A 23,925-nucleotide genomic window follows, 5' to 3' on the forward strand; every position below is an offset into this window, starting at 1 on the left:
ACGAGTGTGAATCCTGACGAGTGTGAAGCCTGACGAGTGTAAAGACATTCAACTCTTCCCTGTGCAACTCCGCCCGAGCAAGGACCCCGACAAGGCACTTGAGTATCATTTTCCTTTTCATTATTTGTGTTCAGTTTTTTTATTTCTGTCTGGCCTTTTCTCTGATCTGTATTCACCATGTGCTTTCAAATCTCTACTATTACTAGTAGCACTCGTAAATCACGCTCTGTACGCACGAGACGCCGTAATCCTACTAATTTGCGCTATATCCTAACATCCTCTGCTACTTTACTCTCTATTCCAATTGGTCTCTGGAATTGCCAGTCGGATGTAAACAAAGCAGACTTTATTTCATCTATTGGGACTCATTCTCAGCTCAGCCTCATGGCCCTAACTGAGACCTGGATCAAACCAGAAGACACTGCCACTCCTGCAGCCCTCTCAACCAATTTTACTTTTTCACACACTCCTCGGCCTATTGGGAGGGGTGGGGGTACTGGTTTGCTTATCTCAAATGATTGGAAATTTGATCCCTTACCATCTCTATCGGCCAGTTCATTTGAATCACACTCAATCACTATTACTCACCCTGTTAAAATCCATGTGGTAGTGGTCTATCGTCCTCCAGGTCACCTCGGTAACTTTGTGGAGGAGTTGGATGTGTTACTTTCTAGCTTCCCTGAGGATGGCACTCCACTGATTCTGCTTGGTGACTTCAACATCCATCTTGATAAACACCTAGCCGCAGACTTCAGCACTCTACTGACTTCATTTGACCTTAAGTTAGTATCTACTACGGCTACTCACAAATCAGGTAACCAATTAGAACTCGTCTACACACGCAACTGCTCCACGGACAACACTTTACTTACTCCATTGCACACCTCAGACCACTTTCTCATCACTTTTAACCTCATACTGACTCCTGATACAACACGTACTCCTACACAGATTACCTTTCGGCGTAATCTACGCTCCCTCTCTCCCTCTCGCCTATCCACTATGGTTTCATCTTCACTCCCTCCACCTGCTCAGTTCTCAGCACTGGACACTAACAGTGCTACTGACACTCTTTGCTCAACTCTAACATCCTCCTTAGACAGTTTTTGCCCCCTTTCATCCAGACCAGCCCGCCCCACCCCATCTGCCCCCCGGCTGTCTGATGTTCTCCGTGAACATCGCTCTGGACTCAGGCGGAAATCTAAAAACTATACTGACCTTACCTTGTATCAGTCTATTCTCTCTTCTTTCTCTACAAATGTCTCCACTGCTAAAACAACATACTACCACAACAAAATCAACAATTGCTTTGACTCTCGCACACTCTTCAAAACATTCTCCTCTTTTATTTGTCCTCCTCCTCCACCTCCTTCATCAACTCTTACAGCTGATGACTTTGCATCATTTTTCACAATTAAAAGCTCTCTCATCAGCAACCAGTTCTCCTCACCACAAACTGACACACACACACACACACACATCTCAACAACTAACATGAACACGCTTCCATCCTTCTCTCCGCTCTCCGAGGCAGATATTTCTAAACTCATCCTTTCCATTCACTCTACTACCTGTCCACTTGATCCTATACCCACTCACCTCCTTCAGGCCATTTCTTCTTCAATAACTCCTGCACTCACTCACATTGTCAACACTTATCTTCACACGGGAACCTTTCCCACAGCATTTAAGCAGGCTCGGGTAACCCCACTGCTTAAGAAACCCTCTCTGAATCCAGCACTTTTAGAAAACTACATCCTTTCTGCCTTTCATTGCAAAGACACTTGAGCGAGTTGTTCAATCAACTCTCTATGTTTCTTGAACAGAACAACCTCCTGGACAACAACCAATCCGTCTTTAAAAGCGGCCACTCGACTGAGACTTTACTCTAGACCTTACTCTCGGTAACTGAGGCACTGAGACTGGCAAAAGCAGCTTCCAAATCCTCACTGCTCATCCTGCTGGATCTGTCTGCTGCTTTTGACACAGTTAACCACCAGATCCTCCTGTCAACACTTAAGAAGATGGGTATCTCAGGAACTGCTCTCCAGTGGTTCAGGTCTTACCTCTCTGGTAGGTCCTACAGGGTGTCATCGAGAGGTGAAGTGTCTAAGTCACATCATCTAGATACTGGGGTTCCCCAGGGCTCAGTGCTTGGACCACTTCTCTTCTCCATCTACATGTCATCATTAGGTTCTGTCATTCAGAAACACGGCTTCTCCTATCACTGCTATGCTGATGACACTCAACTCTACCTCTCATTTCAACCAGATGATCCTACAGTCAGTGTTCGTATCGCTGCCTGTCTGACAGACATTTCTGCATCACCTTCAACTCAATCTTGCAAAGACAGAATTACTTGTTGTCTCAACCAACCCAGCACTTCATCCAAATTTCTCCATTCAGCTCGGTTCATCAACCATAACTCCATCCAGGACAGCCAGGAACCTTGTTGTAGGAGTTGTGATTGATGACCAGTTAAACTTCACTGACCACATTACTGCAACAGCCCGGTCCTGCAGATTTGCCTTATACAACATTAGAAAGATTAGACCCTTCCTATCAGAACAGGATGTTCAAGCTCTTGTTCTCTCCAGACTGGACTATTGTAATGCTCTTCTGGCTGGGCTTCCAGCATGCACTCTCAAACCCTTGCAATTAATCCAGAATGCAGCGGCGAGAGTGGTCTTTAACGAGCCGAAGAGAGCGCATGTTACGCCTCTCTTCATCAGACTGCAATGGCTGCTCGCATCAAATTCAAGGCACTGGTTCTCGCCTACAAAGGAACCACTGGCTCTGCACCAATGTACCTAGACTCGCTTGTTCAGAATTACACACCCTCCAGAAGCTTGCGTTCTGTGAGTGAGCGGCGCCTCGTGGTTCCATCCCAAAGGGGCATGAAATCTCTCTCACAGATCTTTTCCTGGACCGTTCCCACCTGGTGGAATGACCTGCCGATCTCAATTTGTGCAGCTGAGTCTGTAGCCATTTTTAAAAAACATTTTTAGACACATCTTTTCCAATTGCACCTGACCAATTAAGAATAGCACTTCTTTTGGTTTTCTGTTTGTTTGTCTAAAATAAAAATAAAAGTTTGTGTACTGTGCTCGATTAACTAAGAACTCTTACAGCTCTTGCAGGTTGTTGCCCTCGTTTGTTTCGTTGCTTCTATTGCTCTCTCCTTTTTTTAAGTCGCTTTGGATAAAAGCCTCTGCTAAATGATTAAAATGTAAATTTAAATATTTAAACTAATGTCTCAAAATAATGTGGTTTACTTTACTATTTCTTACACATAATATAGCACAATGGTCACTTACACCATTACAGAAAACTCCAGATAGATAATCTATGACAGCCATTGGTTAGTGACATCAATTAATGAGGATTTGTTTGGATCTTTTTGATTTAACCGTGTTGGAGAATTTATCAGTTTCTCCAAACAAAGAATCACAGATATAAGATCCCCCCCCCCCCCCCCACATAAGATCAGCTCTGATTTAGTCCAGTTATGAAGAAGATCAGTAAGTGAAGTGTTAGCTTCACTTCATGCAGACGATGGACGATAACATCCAATGATGATGTCAGGGCCATTTGAAAAATTAGTTTAATTGAATTCAATTCAAAGAAAGAAAGAAAGCTAATATAATACATACAGGTGCAGTTTGAATTTGACTTAAAATAAACTGCAACTCCACCACCTTTTATTGGGCAATCTGATCTAAAGAGACTATACCCCTTTATGTGTATCATGGAGTTTGTAATGATTAAATTGTGTTTTTTTCAAAGACTAACGTAACATCCACATCAGATTCAGAGCAATGATCAAACACAGATGGAGTCCATCAACACCCTCAAAGCTTCACAGTCCTAGATCTCGTCTTGGGTCGAAATTTCCTTCAATAACAGCCATTTTGATTTAGATGCTGTTTATTGCTGATGATCGCGTTAATTTTCATATGCATCTGCCTATATAAGATCACTCGTTTCTGCTTCTTCTTTTCTTGTGTTTTGATCAGGAGATTGTGTATTCATTCAGGAGATAGGTAATAGCGCCTCCTGCCGTGTAACAGTGAAAACATGGAAAGCCGGAAAATATTATCAATGGCAGGGAAATATTTTCTCCTTTAGTCTATGGTTCTCTCATAAAAGACGAGATAACAAAAGATAGAAAAAAAATCACTCAGTCCTCTTGACTGAAAAACTTTAATAATTGTTAATCTATATTTATACAGTGAAGACTATGCAGTGATATTTTATATTTGATTACTGTTGATGTAGCCTTACTGAAAATCTAGTTTAGACCCATGAAAAACCTGAAAAGAACTGTTTTTCATTTGTATGTTTTGTATTTATTTGTGCTGCTGCTCATAATTGCATTATTTGTTCATTTTATTATAGACTGTATATACAATATTTAAAAATAAAAAGTATTAAATATTAGGCTTTTTGGAGTCAACCTTATTTATTTAGGTTACATGGATCAAAAAACAAACACTAGGCCTATTTTATTTTATTTATTACTTTTTGGTGGTGGAACTAGTAAAAATTTTAACCACTGGCCCAACCGGGCCAGAAAAAAATCCTTAATATTGAGCCCTGCGAGTACAAACATTTACTCTATCATACAGACGTGAGAAGGCTGTCGAAGGGCAGGGTGGTCAGCCCAGTGAACGAATTGAAAGATGAAATACATGCTTTTCTGACTGAGAAACTGTCACCTCTCATAAGCTCGTTCAGTGATGAGAAATGTTAATCAACCCCATCTTATCTTGCTGACATATTTTCTGTTCTAAAATAACTGAATCTAGAACTACAAGAACGGGAGGACAACTTTTTTAGACATTGCAAACTAATTCAAGCTTTCCACAGATCACTCAAACTCAGGCAGCTGCGTCTCAAAACCTCAAGCTGCTATATGTTCCCAACAATGATGAAACACATTGAAGCAAATGTGTCCAAGAAATCAGTCGCTGGCCCGACGCGTCTCATTCAGTCACATCTGGATGCACTGATGGGAAATTTCTCTGACTATATTCCCCAAGAGAAATACAATGAATTAAAAGACAAGCAGTGGGTGAAAAATCCCTTTGACTTTGATACTCCAGATTCAATTGCTGAACTGAATTTAACTCCTCCTGAAGAATCAGAAATGCTGCAAGTGACCTGTGACAACTTTGAAAATGCATCATAAAACTGTAATGAAAAATTGTAATGAGTATCCCATGCTAAGGGAAGCAAGCATTTCATTGCTACTAGCCTTTACAACTACAAAGACGAAACAACCAAACCAGCTGGATGCTTCTGGACACGCGTGTTGCCCTCTCGTCCTGCGAACCGGCCTTGGACCAGGTTGTGCAGAATAAGCAGGCCCACCCTTCTCATTAACCCCTTTGCAGTAAGGTCTCGCCGACAGCCCCAGATTACTGATTACTGAAAAACTTGGTATAATTATAAAGATTAAAGCCTCCAGCTTCGTTATCTGACCAATGTTTATGATAAAATGAGGTTGCAGTGACATTATTTCTTAATTTATGTCAGGAGTGCAAAATAATGAATCCGTTATGAACGATATTTTGAAAAGAATATCAACAAGAATCAAAAGCCAGTCACATCATCTGGTTTTATTTGTGGACACATACATGCACTAAACAGCATCCATTCGGGCTCTAAGTCAACACGTGCGCCTATTTGGACAAATATAGATTTATCAACACGTTTGCAAAATATTCTGTCATACAAAATAAAATTTCTATTAATTTCTCACTGAATTATGCTGATCTGAAGAGCTGAATGACATTCAGAGCGATCTCTGGCCATTTCTCAATACCAAGTAGGCAAACTTCTGACTTGTGTCCTTGGTAGTTCAGACTTGTCGAGTTGGACTCGGGAGAACGAACTCCAGAGGACGAGAGGAATCGTCATCAGTCCCTGGTCAAGTACTGTTCCAATTCAAAGTTCACTTCTAGCTTTTTTCCGGGAGTGGGCGGGACCGGGAATTGTAATATTATTAATTTTGAACTTAATTTGGCCACCGAAAGACTTTAATCACCGAAATATACGGCCGAAATGTTGTGGTGACACAAAGAGAAACCGCAACCTGCAGGTGCTTGTCTAATGCAACATGTCTGCGGCGTGGACGTATGTGGTTCATCTCACATCTGATCACACATCTATGGTAAACTTTGTTCAGTGCATGCTAGTGCTTCCGTATGTTCGAATATGACCAGTCGTTTTCGCCATCACTCCGCGTGAAGAGCCAGAAGACGTGAATGAGAAGTCGCGTGCGTTGTGAGAAGCGCACACGTCTCACAGCGCACAAATATTGAGTTCTCTTTCAAGTCTTGAACAGACAAACTCACTCAAATAGTATAACAACATGTTCATCTTGAGGAGTATCCTAATAGGAGACATATTTTGGATATGCCTTAAGTGAACTTTTACTGTATACAGTCGAGAAAGACGAGCATATCCCTGCATCAGGTCTTAAAGGGGCAGTAGCCTTTACTGCTGACGGTTTAATGTCAAACAAAAGATAAAGACATCACTCACTGCTCTTGATAGAATAGCTTTAGTAAGTTTAATAAGGATTAACTTTAATTACAGTTAAATATGCACTTATTTTACATTTGATTACTTTATTCAATTTCTCTACCTTTCTTCAGGCCAATTTATGTATCTTTCTTCAGGCCAGTAGGCCTGTGCATTATTATTTAATGAACATGAGTGAGGTCAAGTTAAACATTTTAGTTTGGATTTTATTGTATACTGTGCATTGTTGCAATGTGCTAAATAAATATTTGCATAATTTATAATGATTTATTATTTGAAACTTTAATATTAATTTGTGCAATTGCAATGCCTTGGTTTTAGTGTATAAAATCTGTCACAGCCATAAATGCAATGGTACTAATAATTGGCATAATTTATTTCGGTGTTTCGGTTTTCGGCCTTGGTTTCCTCTTTTTCAGCTTTCAGTTTAGGCCAAGAATGTTGATTTCGGTGCATCCCTAGTCTGAAGTAACCAAAAAGAAGGAGTGACAACGCATAAGCCAGCTGCAAGACATTTACTGTGTGTGTGTGTGTGTGTGTGTGTGTGTGTGTGTGTGTGTGTGTGTGTGTGTGTGTGTGTGTGTGTGTGTGTCTGTTTTTGCTTTGATGACTTATGTGGAATTTAATGTGTGTGCATCGTTATTATATTGAACTGAAACCCATCTTAAACAAAAATGACGATTTGGGTTTTTATTCATCTGGGCATGGGTATGCTGTGATCAGAACTGAATTTTTTACTGTAACTGACAGATTCTGGCCAAATAAACACAACACGGGAACGGGAGTCATTCTTCTGGGATTGGGACGGGACAGGAACTTCCCCCCGTTTTTTCGTGGGATTGGGATGGGTCAGGATTTTTTTGTGGGACGGGAGAGGTTTGAAAATCCACTCCAGTGTCGCCCTCTACTGGGCACCCGCTGATCGACTGGATCTCACAACTCCGCATAGGCGCTCTCTTTATAAATAAACTAGGGCCGGGACTGTAACGCGCTAATTAAGATTAATTAATTATGGGACTTTAACACGCTAATTAAGATTAATTAATTACAGGACTTTAACGCCTTAATTAAGATGAATTAATTACAGGACTTTAACACGCTAATTAAGATTAATTAATTACAGGACTTTAACGCCTTAATTAAGATGAATTAATTACAGGACTTTAACACGCTAATTAAGATTAATTAATTACAGGACTTTAACGCCTTAATTAAGATTAATTAATTACAGGACTTTAACGCCTTAATTAAGATTAATTAATTACAGGACTTTAACGCCTTAATTAAGATGAATTAATTACAGGACTTTAACACGCTAATTAAGATTAATTAATTACAGGACTTTAACGCCTTAATTAAGATGAATTAATTACAGGACTTTAACACGCTAATTAAGATTAATTAATTACAGGACTTTAACGCCTTAATTAAGATTAATTAATTACGGGACTGTAACACGTTAATTAAGAATAATTAATTACGTGACTTTAACACGCTAATTAAGATTAATTACGGGAAAAAATATATATTTTAACCACACTTATTTTTGCACCGCGGAACGTTTTTCAATGAATGAGTTTCGACGGACCGATTATACTGGAACAGCAACTAGTGTTCACGAGTCACGACAACAACAAACCACAGTGAACATGAGTGAAGAAGCTGATGAGACTGCTTTGCTTGGCCTCGTGGATGGGAAATTTTGTTTTAAAAAACGAAAGGATGGAAGCGTCGACAAGAGCATGGTTGTGTGCAAGCGATACAACAAGGAGTTAGCGTATCACCGTAGCACATCGAGCCTCAAATATCACAAATATGCTTTTGCTAAACTTAATGGCAAACATCGCACTGGTCTGCTGGACTGAAATAAATAAACTATATTTTGTTGGTTAAGCTTATGTATTCAGTCATTATTCAATGGTATACTAAAAATACATGTGAAAAATTACTTACATTTACATTTATGCATTTGGCAGATGCTTTTATCCAAAGCGACTTACATTGCATTTTTTTAAGGAACACTTTACATTTTTTATCAATTCTTGCTTTCCCTGGGAATCGAACCCATGACCTTGGCATTGCTAGTGCCACGCTCTACTGGTTGAGCTACAGGAAAGCTCAACCAATACTTCTCATTGTTCTCAGGTCAAATATTTATAAGCAAATTAAAATGCGATTAATTTCGATTAATTAATTACAAAGCCTCTAATTAATTAGATTTTTTTTTAGTCCCGGCCCTAAAATAAAACCACAGATTTAATCATTAAACAAGTACATTCTTGCCTGAAAAAGTCTTAAAACTACATTTTTGACACATTAACAGTAGTATTGTTAAATTACGCAGGGTTTCTCGTCCGCTATTGACGCTTGCTGTTCGGTGTGAGATGCATTCTGGGATACGGTCTGTCTCCTCTCAATGCACACACATTTCTACGTATAAGTACAAGTTGGTAAATCCCACACTTTGCGTGAAACTGTTCTTACGCACTCACTACGCACAGAACTGTGCGTACGCACCCTTGATAAATGAGGGCCCTGGTTCCTGGGTAAAGTTCCTGTGGTGGAAACGGGGCTATTCATGACAGACCGGTGAAACGTTCATTGAGTGAAAACAATAGACTGTGAATTGAGCCGTTGAAGGACTAGTTAGTAGACTGCAAGTATGTGTTTTACAGGCCAATAACAATGATTATTAGCATCTTTTCTTAGCCTTTGCTAAAAACTCATGACAGTCTTACATTATGCTTCATAAAATGCATGATTTTAGAGATTTCATCCTCAGATTTGAAATGAAGTGTGGCCACACTTGTGGCTTCACATTAGTTGTGGTTATAAGTTGTTATACTCACATAATGTTTTTATACATTTAAAAATATATTATATATAAAAAACAAATATTCTCTGTTTATGTAATCTGTATGAAAACAGTGAGCGGTCCAGTTTCTCCAGCGCTACTCATTAACTTTAATGAGACCAAACCCACACGCACGCAAGCGATTTACATGCAAATCGTCCACGAGGAAGGAACGAGAACCTGTAAACGCCCCCATCATCTCAAAACAAAGAATCATCATCTTTCTTCTGATTTCAGCTCAGAAGACACGCTGCAAGTTTACCTTGGATTTACCTTTAGAATAAGACGAAAGCGATTTTAAAATGAGAATTTTTAAGGTAAAGCATTTAATCTCACTTATAGTAGCTTTACTGATGCATAAACTTCACATTATAGGCTAGCCTACTAGTTGAAGTATTGCCAAACTAAAATGTGTGAAATCAACGGAAACATGTTGAAACATGAAATAGGTAGGCAACCTCGATGCTAAATAAAGATACGAAATGAGGATATTATGCTCTATAATATTAAACGCAGCATGATATAAAAGTAGGTTTGCTAACTGTCCCGTTTATTGGGCCTAAATGTCCCGTACATTACTGACCTGTTTATTGACTGCTATATGCTGATGCACCGCTCATGTTGCGTTTTTGCGCACTCATGTTCGTTATTTTAAATGCAGATGCGCTCAAATAGAGATACGAAATAGGGTTCGTTCATCTTGCACTGTCCTTGTTTGCCCTCAATGTGTCTTTTGCACTTTATGTATTATTATTATTTATTTTTTTATTTATTTTTACAGCACTGCTCTGTTGTTTTCATGTCTAAACCCAAGTATACAATAATGTTCAAACGTTTTAGATCTGTCTGTTTTCAAAAAAAGTTCTTCTGCTTAACAAGACTGCATTTATTGATTTTTTAAATGCAATTTATTCCGGTTTTCAGTTTCACTTGATCCTTCAAAAATCATTGTAATTTGCTGATTTGCTGCTCAAGAAACATTTCTTATATTATTATGAATGTTGAATTTTTTTTTTTACAATTTATTTCAGGATTCTTTGATAAATAGAAAGTTCAAAACAACAGCATTTATCTGAAATAGAAATCTATTGAAATTAAATTAAATTCACAAAGATGCCTTATATTCATCAAAAAACACAGTAAAGACATTTATAAAGTTACTAAATATTTTTTATTTCAGATAAATGTTATTATTTTGAACTTTCTGTTAATCAAAGGAATCAAAGGGATTTATCCCTCTGGGTTAAATCTCTTTATCAAATTATCCTGAAAAAATGACAACATTCATAATAATAAGAAATGTTTGTTGAGCTTATAGATCAAATCCTCATATGAGAATGATTAGTGAAGGATCATGTGACACTGAAGACTGGAGTAATGATGATAAATTCAGCTTTGATCAAAGGAATTAATTACACTTTACATATTCACATAGAAAACATTTATTTTAAATTGTAAAAATATTTCACAATATTACTGTTTTTACTATTTTGGATCAAATAAATTCAGCCTTGATGAGCAGAATATATATATTTAGACCTGCAGTACTGTTCAAACGGTTTCAAAGTTTTTATTATTATATATATATATATATATATATATAAATATATATATATAAAGTAAAAAAAAAACTTCTAAAACGTTTGAACAGTACTGCAGGTCTAAAGTCTTTATGTAATTTACTACTTTTAAATTAAACGTGATTTTGTGAATAAGCTACAAACAATACATTCAATCATTAAATCTCCTCATGTTATATTGTATGAATGAGTGCTCAGAATGGGGTTCACACTGTTTTGAAGAAAAAACTCTAGGCAACAACATCCAGTTCTGAAAAACCTTGTGAACAAATCTTTAAAGTAAAATGGCCTTATTTCAGGGATTTAGCATTTTAGTTTTTCCAAAAACTATGCATAAACTATTTTTTCTCAAAACTACAAACTTTTATGTCCATGTTACGCACATATCAGTATAGCCCTGTTTGTGCTGAATACACATTAATATGCTTTAAAGCAACTGAAAAAAACACAAATGTCTGAGTATGTCAAACTTTTCAGGGCCACTAATTAGCCTAAGGGTCCAGAGGGTTAATAATATTGTATATACTGTATGGGTTGCGTCAATAAAAAAGGTCCATTTTTAAAAAGTTGGGTCTACTGTATTAGAAAAAAAATATTTTTTTATAAATAATGTACCTGCACATTGTGTATTATTTCATCACATCTCACCTCAGTGTCTTCAGTTGACAGTGTGGATCCTCTAGTAAATCACTGAGCTCCTTCACTCCTGATTCTCCAGGATCATTTCCTGTGAGATCCAGCTCTATCAGGTGTGAAGGGTTTGATCTCAGAGCTGACGCCAGAGCTTTATAACCTTCTTCTCTGATACCGCAGTCGGAGAGTCTAGAACAGAAATGCAAATGTAACATTCAGCTAATTACACAGTTATTCTAGAAATTACCAGAGCAGTTTAATGTGCAAATATAATAGTTTTATCTGTCCAACAAACTGTATGAACCCTAGTCTTCATACCAGGTTTGTGACAATCATTATTTATTTATTTATCTATATTTATCATTAAGCCTATCAATCAGCATGTTAAAAATATTTTTTTCAAAATCAAATGTTTTAGTGTGTACATGCTAGGACTATTTATTCAGAAAATATCTCAGATTGCGTATGTAACCTATGTTCCCTGAGAACAGGGAACGAGACACTGCGTCCTAGAATGCTTCAGGGGAATGCTTCCAGTGTGATAGGTGTCTGAAGCTACTATCGAATCACGTCAATCCTATTGACCAGCGACCGCCCATGACATCATCAATGTGCGACCAGGAAGTACATAAGGGCGCCTATCAAACATGACACCATCTTTAGTCTGAAGAGACTGTTTGGCAGGCCGCCATGCTGAGGGGAGTGCATGCCCACTGGCAGTGATAACTGTCAGGACAAGCAAATTAAACTTGAAAAGCTCCCCCTCTGGTCACACTGGGCTGTCAGTGACAGCACTCCCTACGGTCATAGCCCAAGCTATAAGCCTCAACAGAAACCTTAATGCATAAGCATGAGGTCCTACCCAGACTGCTCAAAGGCCTGGGACCAACTTCTTAAACAGAAGGGGTCCCTTTAAGGGAATGTGGCCAAGGGGCCCGAGGGCACCCCAGCCAGTCACTATTCGGAAAAACCTTTCCCGCATGCCACCAGGGAGGCTTGACCTGGTGTCGCTTCTGCGGGACACCTTGGCCTGGCCAGCCCTGTCTGTTTGAAACAGAGCCACTGGAAAGTCACCTTCTGGTGAGGCATCCAGACTGAGGGACTGCGAACTGGCAGTATTCTCCTCAGACCGGATCCCAGAGACGGGTATCCTAGAGAGCAGTATTCAGCATAGCGCTTTCCTAACACTTGCTAGCGAGGGGAGTTCACCTGCTCGATCTTAGGATTTACCGAGCTGTGTGCTCATTGACGACCCTCAGAGAGGGGAGCACCAGAGCCTGCCTGGTGGGTAACCCCCAGCTGTAGGCCAAACTACCAAATGTTCTATTCTACAAAGAACTGGTAAGAGAAGTGCCTAATCTTGGAAACTTCGCCTTCAAGTAGGCCCAGAGAGGCCCAGAGAGGCCTACTACCTGATAGCAAGTTTAACTACTCGTTGGTCATTAAACAGTCCACGCTTCTGAGATACTGATGTCCTTTAGCACTCTTTTATTTGTACATTTGAGACACCGTGAAAACTAAAATGTAAACAAAAACAACAAACACAAGTTTTACATATACCCATAAAGACACAAAATCAAATAAAGAAATACATAAGATTAACTCATTTACCGTGTTTGCCTGTAACCAACAGTAGAATCATCAGGAGCCCATGCATATCTCAATTCATGTTTGCCATTCTGTTGACACTAATACTTCCGGGTTAAATAACCAAGGAAGAGTCACAGGACCAATCAGTACAACTAAATTAAATCCAATACCACCAGAATTAACTAAATTAATACATGTGCATAAATAAATCACATTTAAATCAAAAATACAAAAGGAAAAAATAAACTTTAACCCCTAAAACCCTACCAATATTACATACATGTATACACCATACACAGCTGACCTACCAGTGTCAGCTACAGCAAGTTTTCAAGGAGGCCTAAGAGGGGCCTACCACTTGATAGTAATTCATGCGGACTGCCACAGCATCCAGATTTACATTTATGGAGGCCTAGAGAAGCCTGTCATCTCAAAGCAAGCCTTCAGGGAGGCCTGATGAGGCCTACAAACTAATGGCTTGTGGTGAGGCATTATGGATACTTCACCTTCAAGGAGGCCCAGAGAGGCCTACGACCTGATAGCAAGTTTTTCAAGGAGGCCTACGAGAGGCCTACGACCTGATAGCAATACATGATAGCCAATCAGGCTATCTGTCCAGTTGCCCTGCATAGGAAATGGACTTAAGGGAGGCTCCTGGACGGACCCTCCTACACGGTCAGGGTGGCTGAGAGTAACAATCTCACCAGCCATCCCTAAGAGCACTTGCTTTGATAAGTCTCGTCAGCCGCCAGATAATCTGAGAGGAATACAACCCTCTCATGACGATTGGCGAGCTCCATCTGGGATGGCGAACTCCCCTCCCTCAAGAGGAGAGCCAGACAAGAACGGAGCGATCTCGGAAAACAGCTCACAATTTACACAAACAGCAGTGTAAATGTGTAAAACACAAGACTGTGCATTCTCTTTATCCCAGGCAGTAAATAACTGAATTTGTATTTCCTTAATTTGTTTAAGCAATTCAGACAGAACAGTCCCTGAAGACGAAAAAAGATGGTGTCATGTTTGGTAGGCGCCCTTATATAATTCCTGGTCACACATTGATGATGTCATGGGCTGTCGCCGGTCAATAGGATTGACGTGATTCGATAGTAGCTTCAGACACCTGTCGTGCTGGAGGCGTTCCCCCGAAGCGTTCTAGGACGCAGTGCGAGTTCCCTTTCGAAAGGGAACAAAACTGTTCCATCTACAAAGAACTATGTAGCTCAATATCTCAAAACTGCAGAACATACTGTCTAGGGGTTCTTTTCGAAAAAGCTTTGTAAGCCTAAGTTGATCGTAGAGACCATTGGTGGCTATTGTTCTATGATCAACTTAAACTTATAATGCTATTGGGTAACACAGCCCTGTTCATTATCATTAAGTCTTGATTTCACCTTATGTTTTTGCTTATTTTGAGCTAAATGAACCCTGTCTATTGTCACAGAACTTACCTCAGTTTTTCCAATTTACAACTTATACTCTCCAATCCAGTGCAGAGCAGCTTCACTCCTGAATCTTGGAGATTATTATGGTTCATGTTGAGCTCTTTCAGATTGGTATCTGATCCAAGAACTCGAGCTAGAGCTGAACAGCCTTTGTATGTTAAGTTACAGTCATTTAGCCTACAAGGGAAATAAGTAAAATTCCAGAATAATATGTTTGAATACATTTGCTAAGATACAAATATCAAATCTTTTTATCACCTATAGGTTTTAATGACAATAAATGATACATTTAAAAGTGCTAGCTTGATAGTCTTTTAAAAGGTGTTATCCCAAATCTGACTAAAAACATTGCCATTCCTATCAAGTGCTCAACACTGGCTGGAATGCTCAATGCTCTAAAAACACACTGTAAAAAAGAAATATTTGATGCTTCCACGGAGTGCTTCCACAGAAAAACACACGGGAACACATGTATTTAAATGCAGCCACCAATCAGTGGGTATCAAATTGACTTAGTTCATGTTTTTTACTGCAGAAAGCCTGGAATTAGGGGTCTGATGAGATCTCGTGCCACAAGCAATCTTTACACAGCAAACGCGGCACAGAAACCGATTCTGAAGCGGCATAAAATCCCAAAAATGTGCATTTACACAGACCGTTTAATCCTTCTCTGAAGCGGCATAAATGCATTTACACAGGAATTAAAATCGCGGGTAACAATGCGTTGAACATTATTTAAAACTACAGTTTTAACAAAGTGTTATAAATTTATTTAAAACAAATAATGAAATGTATAAAAATAGACCTAAAATAAAAATACGGAATTTTAAATCGTTTTTTCTGCCTTCTATAAAGCGCTTTTGATGTTTGGCATAATTCTGTAGGTCTACTGTAATTCTGCAATTCTTCTATTGTAGGCTACGGTATTTATTCAGGATTCTTTGATAAATAGAAAGTTCAAAACAACAGCATTTATCTGAAATAGAAATCTATTGAAATTAAATTAAATTCACAAAGATGCCTTATATTCATCAAAAAACACAGTAAAGACATTTATAAAGTTACTAAATATTTTTTATTTCAGATAAATGTTATTATTTTGAACTTTCTGTTAATCAAAGGAATCAAAGGGATTTATCCCTCTGGGTTAAATCTCTTTATCAAATTATCCTGAAAAAATGACAACATTCATAATAATAAGAAATGTTTGTTGAGCTTATAGATCAAATCATCATATGAGAATGATTAGTGAAGGATCATGTGACACTGAAGACTGGAGTAATGATGATAAATTCAGCTTTGATCAAAGGAATTAATTACACTTTACATATTCACATAGAAAACATTTATTTTAAATTGTAAAAATATTTCACAATATTACTGTTTTTACTATTTTGGATCAAATAAATTCAGCCTTGATGAGCAGAATATATATATATTTAGACCTGCAGTACTGTTCAAACGGTTTCAAAGTTTTTATTATATATATATATATATATATATATATATATATATATATATATATATATATATATATTTATATATATATATATATATATATATATATATATTTATATATATATATATATATATATATATATATATATATAAAGTAAAAAAAAACTTCTAAAACGTTTGAACAGTACTGCAGGTCTAAAGTCTTTATGTAATTTACTACTTTTAAATTAAACGTGATTTTGTGAATAAGCTACAAACAATACATTCAATCATTAAATCTCCTCATGTTATATTGTATGAATGAGTGATCAGAATGGGGTTCACACTGTTTTGAAGAAAAAACTCTAGGCAACAACATCCAGTTCTGAAAAACCTTGTGAACAAATCTTTAAAGTAAAATGGCCTTATTTCAGGGATTTAACATTTTAGTTTTTCCAAAAACTATGCATAAACTATTTTTCTCAAAACTACAAACTTTTATGTCCATGTTACGAACATATCAGTATAGCCCTGTTTGTGCTGAATACACATTAATATGCTTTAAAGCAACTGAAAAAAACACAAATGTCTGAGTATGTCAAACTTTTCAGGGCCACTAATTAGCCCAAGGGTCCAGAGGGTTAATAATATTGTATATACTGTAAGGGTCGCGTCAATAAAAAAGGTCCATTTTTAAAAAGTTGGGTCTACTGTATTAGAAAAAAAATATTTTTATATAAATAATGTACCTGCACATTGTGTATTATTTCATCACATCTCACCTCAGTGTCTTCAGTTGACAGTGTGGATCCTCTAGTAAATCACTGAGCTCCTTCACTCCTGATTCTCCAGGATCATTTCCTGCAAGATCCAGCTCTATCAGGTGTGAAGGGTTTGATCTCAGAGCTGACACCAGAGCTTTATAACCTTCTTCTCTAATACCGCAGTCGGAGAGTCTAGAACAGAAATGCAAATGTAACATTCAGCTAATTACACAGTTATTCTAGAAATTACAAGAGCAGTTTAATGTGCAAATATAATAGTTTTATCTGTCCAACAAACTGTATGAACCCTAGTCTTCATACCAGGTTTGTGACAATCATTATTTATTTATTTATCTATATTTATCATTAAGCCTATCAATCAGCATGTTAAAAATATTTTTTTCAAAATCAAATGTTTTAGTGTGTACATGCTAGGACTATTTACTCAGAAAATATCTCAGATTGCTTATGTAACCTATGTTCCCTGAGAACAGGGAACGAGACACTGCGTCCTAGAATGCTTCAGGGGAATGCTTCCAGTGTGACAGGTGTCTGAAGCTACTATCGAATCACATCAATCCTATTGACCAGCGACCGCCCATGACATCATCAATGTGCGACCAGGAAGTACATAAGGGCGCCTATCAAACATGACACCATCTTTAGTCTGAAGGGACTGTTTGGCAGGCCGCCATGCTGAGGGGAGTGCATGCCCACTGGCAGTGATAACTGTCAGGACAAGCAAATTAAACTTGAAAAGCTCCCCCTCTGGTCACACTGGGCTGTCAGTGACAGCGCTCCCTACGGTCATAGCCCAAGCTATAAGCCTCAACAGAAACCTTAATGCATAAGCATGAGGTCCTACCCAGACTGCTCAAAGGCCTGGGACCAACTTCTTAAACAGAAGGGGGCCCTTTAAGGGAATGTGGCCAAGGGGCCCGAGGGCACCCCAGCCAGTCACTATTCGGAAAAACCTTTCCCGCATGCCACCAGGGAGGCCTGACCTGGTGTCGCTTCTGCGGGACACCTTGGCCTGGCCAGCCCTGTCTGTTTGAAACAGAGCCACTGGAAAGTCACCTTCTGGTGAGGCATCCAGACTGAGGGACTGCGAACTGGCAGTATTCTCCTCAGACCGGATCCCAGAGACGGGTATCCTAGAGAGCAGTACTCAGCATAGCGCTTTCCTAACCCTTGCTAGCGAGGGGAGTTCACCTGCTCGATCTTAGGATTTACCGAGCTGTGTGCTCATTGACGACCCTCAGAGAGGGGAGCACCAGAGCCTGCCTGGTGGGTAACCCCCAGCTGTAAGCCAAACTACCAAATGTTCTATTCTACAAAGAACTGGTAAGAGAAGTGCCTAATCTTGGAAACTTCGCCTTCAAGTAGGCCCAGAGAGGCCCAGAGGGGCCTACTACCTGATAGCAAGTTTAACTACTCGTTGGTCATTAAACAGTCCACGCTTCTGAGATACTGATGTTCTTTAGCACTCTTTTATTTGTACATTTGAGACACCGTGAAAACTAAAATGTAAACAAAAACAACAAACACAAGTTTTACATATACCCATAAAGACACAAAATCAAATAAAGAAATACATAAGATTAACTCATTTAGCGTGTTTGCCTGTAACCAACAGTAGAATCATCAGGAGCCCATGCATATCTCAATTCATGTTTGCCATTCTGTTGACACTAATACTTCCGGGTTAAATAACCCAGGAAGAGTCACAGGACCAATCAGTACAACTAAATTAAATCCAATACCACCAGAATTAACTAAATTAATACATGTGCATAAATAAATCACATTTAAATCAAAAATACAAAAGGAAAAAATAAACTTTAACCCCTAAAACCCTACCAATATTACATACATGTATACACCATACACAGCTGACCTACCAGTGTCAGCTACAGCAAGTTTTCAAGGAGGCCTAAGAGGGGCCTACCACTTGATAGTAATTCATGCGGACTGCCACAGCATCCAGATTCACATTTATGGAGGCCTAGAGAAGCCTGCCATCTCAAAGCAAGCCTTCAGGGAGGCCTGATGAGGCCTACAAACTAATGGCTTATGGTGAGGCATTATGGATACTTCACCTTCAAGGAGGCCCAGAGAGGCCTACGACCTGATAGCAAGTTTTTCAAGGAGGCCTACGAGAGGCCTACGGCCTGATAGCAATACATGATAGCCAATCAGGCTATCTGTCCAGTTGCCCTGCATAGGAACTGGACTTCAGGGAGGCTCCTGGACGGACCCTCCTACACGGTCAGGGTGGCTGAGAGTAACAATCTCACCAGCCATCCCTAAGAGCACTTGCTTTGATAAGTCTCGTCAGCCACCAGATAATCTGAGAGGAATACAACCCTCTCATGACGATTGGCGAGCTCCATCTGGGATGGCGAACTCCCCTCCCTCAAGAGGAGAGCCAGACAAGAACGGAGCGATCTCGGAAAACAGCTCACAATTTACACAAACAGCAGTGTAAATGTGTAAAACACAAGACTGTGCATTCTCTTTATCCCAGGCAGTAAATAACTGAATTTGTATTTCCTTAATTTGTTTAAGCAATTCAGACAGAACAGTCCCTGAAGACGAAAAAAGATGGTGTCATGTTTGGTAGGCGCCCTTATATAATTCCTGGTCACACATTGATGATGTCATGGGCTGTCGCCGGTCAATAGGATTGACGTGATTCGATAGTAGCTTCAGACACCTGTCGTGCTGGAGGCGTTCCCCCGAAGCGTTCTAGGATGCAGTGCGAGTTCCCTTTCGAAAGGGAACAAAACTGTTCCATCTACAAAGAACTATGTAGCTCAATATCTCAAAACCGCAGAACATACTGTCTAGGGGTTCTTTTCGAAAAAGCTTTGTAAGCCTAAGTTGATCGTAGAGACCATTGGTGGCTATTGTTCTATGATCAACTTAAACTTATAATGCTATTGGGTAACACAGCCCTGTTCATTATCATTAAGTCTTGATTTCACCTTATGTTTTTGCTTATTTTGAGCTAAATGAAACCTGTCTATTGTCACAGAACTTACCTCAGTTTTTCCAATTTACAACTTATACTCTCCAATCCAGTGCAGAGCAGCTTCACTCCTGAATCTTGGAGATTATTATGGTTCATGTTGAGCTCTTTCAGATTGGTATCTGATCCAAGAACTCGAGCTAGAGCTGAACAGCCTTTGTATGTTAAGTTACAGTCATTTAGCCTACAAGGGAAATAAGTAAAATTCCAGAATAATATGTTTGAATACATTTGCTAAGATACAAATATCAAATCTTTTTATCACCTATAGGTTTTAATGACGATAAATGATACATTTAAAAGTGCTAGCTTGATAGTCTTTTAAAAGGTGTTATCCCAAATCTGACTAAAAACATTGCCATTCCTATCAAGTGCTCAACACTGGCTGGAATGCTCAATGCTCTAAAAACACACTGTAAAAAAGAAATATTTGATGCTTCCACGGAGTGCTTCCACAGAAAAACACACGGGAACACATGTATTTAAATGCAGCCACCAATCAGTGTGTATCAAATTGACTTAGTTCATGTTTTTTACTGCAGAAAGCCTGGAATTAGGGGTCTGATGAGATCTCGTGCCACAAGCAATCTTTACACAGCAAACGCGGCACAGAAACCGATTCTGAAGCGGCATAAAATCCCAAAAATGTGCATTTACACAGACCGTTTAATCCTTCTCTGAAGCGGCATAAATGCATTTACACAGGAATTAAAATCGCGGGTAACAATGCGTTGAACATTATTTAAAACTACAGTTTTAACAAAGTGTTATAAATTTATTTAAAACAAATAATGAAATGTATAAAAATAGACCTAAAATAAAAATACAGAATTTTAAATCGTTTTTTTCTGCCTTCTATAAAGCGCTTTTGATGTTTGGCATAATTATGTAGGTCTACTGTAATTCTGCAATTCTTCTATTGTAGGCTACGGTATAGTTATTTTATATTTCTGCAATAAAATTGTACCTGATTGACAATGCTATAAAGAAAGTATAGTCTACATTATTACGGGTAGAATACCGCAGGATTAAAAGTGGTCCAAAGTTTTTTTCAAAGAAACAGAAAGTCACTTTAGAGCATTCACAACATGTAGGCTAGGCTACAGGGGCGTCGCATCCGTGGGGAATACACCCACTCTTTTCTCGGTGACAGGTTTCAACACCCGCTCTTTTTCTGCAGTTTTGCACAAACACCATAGCCTACTGCAGTCGCTCCTCCATTTCTCTGGCCGCTCGGTGTCTGCGCTCGCTGCTGTTTCGGTGCATAGGACAGACCTGTCCGCGGTCGTTCTCCATGGTTCTGACCAAAGAAGAGCGATCTGGAATCTCCATTGTAGCACCAGGCTGCATACCCTATCTCTCTTAGCCCATAGACTGTAAAAGTGGTCAGGAATGTAATATTTCCCTAAAACGAAGTTTATTTCTCAGCTAGTATAACATGAACCCGAATATTTGACAATTCTGTCTAATTGTGAACAGAAAAATGTTACACACGTCAATCCATTACCGACGATTTTTGTTCGCGTCTTTATTAAATAGGCATATAGCCTACAGACAGTTAGGCTATTTAATTAAAACATAATGTTATAGGCTAATATTTAAACATAGCCTAACTATGACATTACAGTTTTCTTTAACCCTTTGTCCAACGAAATTAAGCGCCGCCGCATTTTGTTCCTTTATGACAGCGGGAACAAGTCACTCTGTAATTTTTTGCCATATGATACAGATAGCCTAGGTGATATACATAATTATAAACTATACATCTTCTACTTTTATGTCACAATAACAACAAAGATTCTGGAAATATTGTTTATGCACTTCAAAATTTACAAACGCTGTCTTAATTCATTTTTTTATTATTAGGCTAATAAAAATTGTTTAAAAGCATTTCTAAATTCAGTTAATATTTCCAAAAAAATGAATTTTCAAGCCAAAATAACGAAATGGTAAAAACTACCACCATGCAAATTAAATTTAGCCCTTCTCTGGCAGTTAGGCTACAACCCGATGGGTAACGAACGGTGATAAGCTAAATGTTCTAAATAAATATGCACATAGCCTAATAATAATGATAATTAAAAAATACACAACTTTAAATAAACTCAAATATTCTACAATGTTGCTTATAGACAAATTAGCCTACAACCATAATGATTGAGTAGCTATAGCCTATTTCAAGTTTTTAGGCTGCACTATGCCTAAGGGAAAAATCCAAACTTCAGTCTATTTTAATGACATGTAGGACAGCAGATAGAATATATCAGAAAATATCAAATCTAATATATAATATCGTTCTCTCCAAGAGATTATAATACTGGGTTGCACAGTGACCCCGACTGGGTTAAGCATTTACCGTTTCTGAGGGGAAATGTTGCAGTGCGTTGATCTGCCAGTCTCTTCAAAGGAAGATTACAAACGGCGAACACTACAGTGGTTAGCTTGACGATGTGAGTACAGAAAGCATTTACTTTAATTCCTAGATAGTTTGTCTCCTTGCTGCTTCTTGATTCTCGCGCCTAGTGTACTTGCTGACAGGCGGTTGTCATGACAATTATGTAGTTTAAGGCGGCACAAGTTCACGCTCTTTTACACTGAATCAAAACCGCTTCTATGTCGCCTTTGATGCTAGGGGCCGAGGTGGGTCAGACCCGGCATATTTTAAGTCTGCTTTAATGCGGCATCGCGTCTTTACACAGAATTTTGAGCAGAAACAAACCCGCGTTAGACCCGCCTTAACTCGGCTGTGTAAAGATGCCTTTATTCTCATGACCTGGTTATGAAGGAGTGTGAGGGTGAAGTTTATATTATGTCTCCACTCTAGTTTTGCTAATTAAATTGCTATTTGCTATTTAATTCAGGTGGATAATCATAACAGTCACTTGAACTCACTTCAATTCCATCAGTTCATCTAGAATGAGAGTCTTGCGCGGAAGCAATCACGCAACGAGAAGACGACCTATGTTGTGTGTTGGTGAAGCGCTCGTATTCAGCATGTGTTATGAGTGTGTGAGTGCTACATGTTAGTGGACAAGACCGTGGCGGGGGATTCGTCACGCAACAGAAGCGCCAGACTTATATTTTAAACTGTGTGTGCTCAGCACCACCGCATTCAAAGGATCACGAAATTGAAAGTTAAAGGTAACGTATATGATAATTCATATTAAGAAAGAAGAAATTAAATGACATTCATTACAAGATTTAAAACATTTGAAATGTACCTGCAATCTATTTTTAATTTCTAGTCATGCATTTCATCATTGTGGATTTTTTAAAAATATGTAAAAATCTCGTCTCATTTTCGTGAACCCGATCTCGTGTCTCATCTCATGAGATAAGTGTCTCCCAAAATTCAGTATCTCATCTTTTAGATCACTGTCAAGTCAGCAGTCTTCACCATGATTGTGTAGCCTACAGAACTAGACTGAGATCATTTATTGGCCGTTGCTGTTGAGTTAATTAGCTGATTAGAGCGTGGCACCAGGTGTCTTCAATATTGAACCTTATAATTTATTACCATAGATAATAAATAGAGAGATACTGAATTTGGGATTTTCCTTAGTTGTCAGTTATAATCATCAAAATTAAAAGAAATAAACATTTTAAATATATAAGTATGTGTGTAATGAATGAATGAATATAATAAACAAGTTTCACTTTTTTAATGAAATTAGTGAACTAAATAAACTTTTTGAATTATATGACCAGCATAATTATTGATATTAGCCCTATTTGCATGGGCTAGTATTATCTGGGGACCTCTGGTGATTTGTAATAATTGCAGAGAATGTCTGTGATCTTAAGCGAATCGGCCATGTCTGTAATTTGTAAAGTAAAAATTCCCCCGCAAATGATCTACCATATTTCGCTGAACACCGAGGTCCTGTGATAATAGTAGTCCCGTGCGAATCGACATCTCTGTGATTTGGCCAGGATTAGGCAGATCGTATATAATTTTTGCAAGGTTTTTATTTCTTGTGCGCATTTCTATCTTTATCTTTCACAAAGAATGGAGTCTGCATTCATAATGCGCACCGTTATG

At 38.5% G+C, this 23,925-nt stretch overlaps 1 protein-coding gene and 1 non-coding gene across 3 annotated transcripts in view; both read right to left on the reverse strand.

Moving 5' to 3' along the window:
* LOC137040657 (NACHT, LRR and PYD domains-containing protein 12-like) overlaps window positions 1–23,925 on the reverse strand; it is a 48,748-nt gene that overhangs the window by 19,052 nt on the left and 5,771 nt on the right. Inside the window, exons 7-10 of one of the 2 annotated variants that reach the window (XM_067416445.1) lie at window positions 19,897–20,067; window positions 16,871–17,044; window positions 14,658–14,828; window positions 11,632–11,805 (exon numbers count right to left, since the gene is read on the reverse strand). In XM_067416445.1, the coding sequence (XP_067272546.1) occupies window positions 11,632–11,805; window positions 14,658–14,828; window positions 16,871–17,044; window positions 19,897–20,067 (690 nt within the window). The remainder of the gene's footprint in view (window positions 1–11,631; window positions 11,806–14,657; window positions 14,829–16,870; window positions 17,045–19,896; window positions 20,068–23,925) is intronic. The other variant, XM_067416446.1, reaches the window with a different exon arrangement.
* trnaa-agc (transfer RNA alanine (anticodon AGC)) lies at window positions 8,593–8,667 on the reverse strand. The gene has a single exon. It is a non-coding gene; the product is annotated as a tRNA-Ala (tRNA).

The sequence above is a fragment of the Pseudorasbora parva genome, chromosome 14, assembly GCF_024679245.1.
Source record: "Pseudorasbora parva isolate DD20220531a chromosome 14, ASM2467924v1, whole genome shotgun sequence".
NCBI lineage: Eukaryota > Metazoa > Chordata > Actinopteri > Cypriniformes > Gobionidae > Pseudorasbora > Pseudorasbora parva.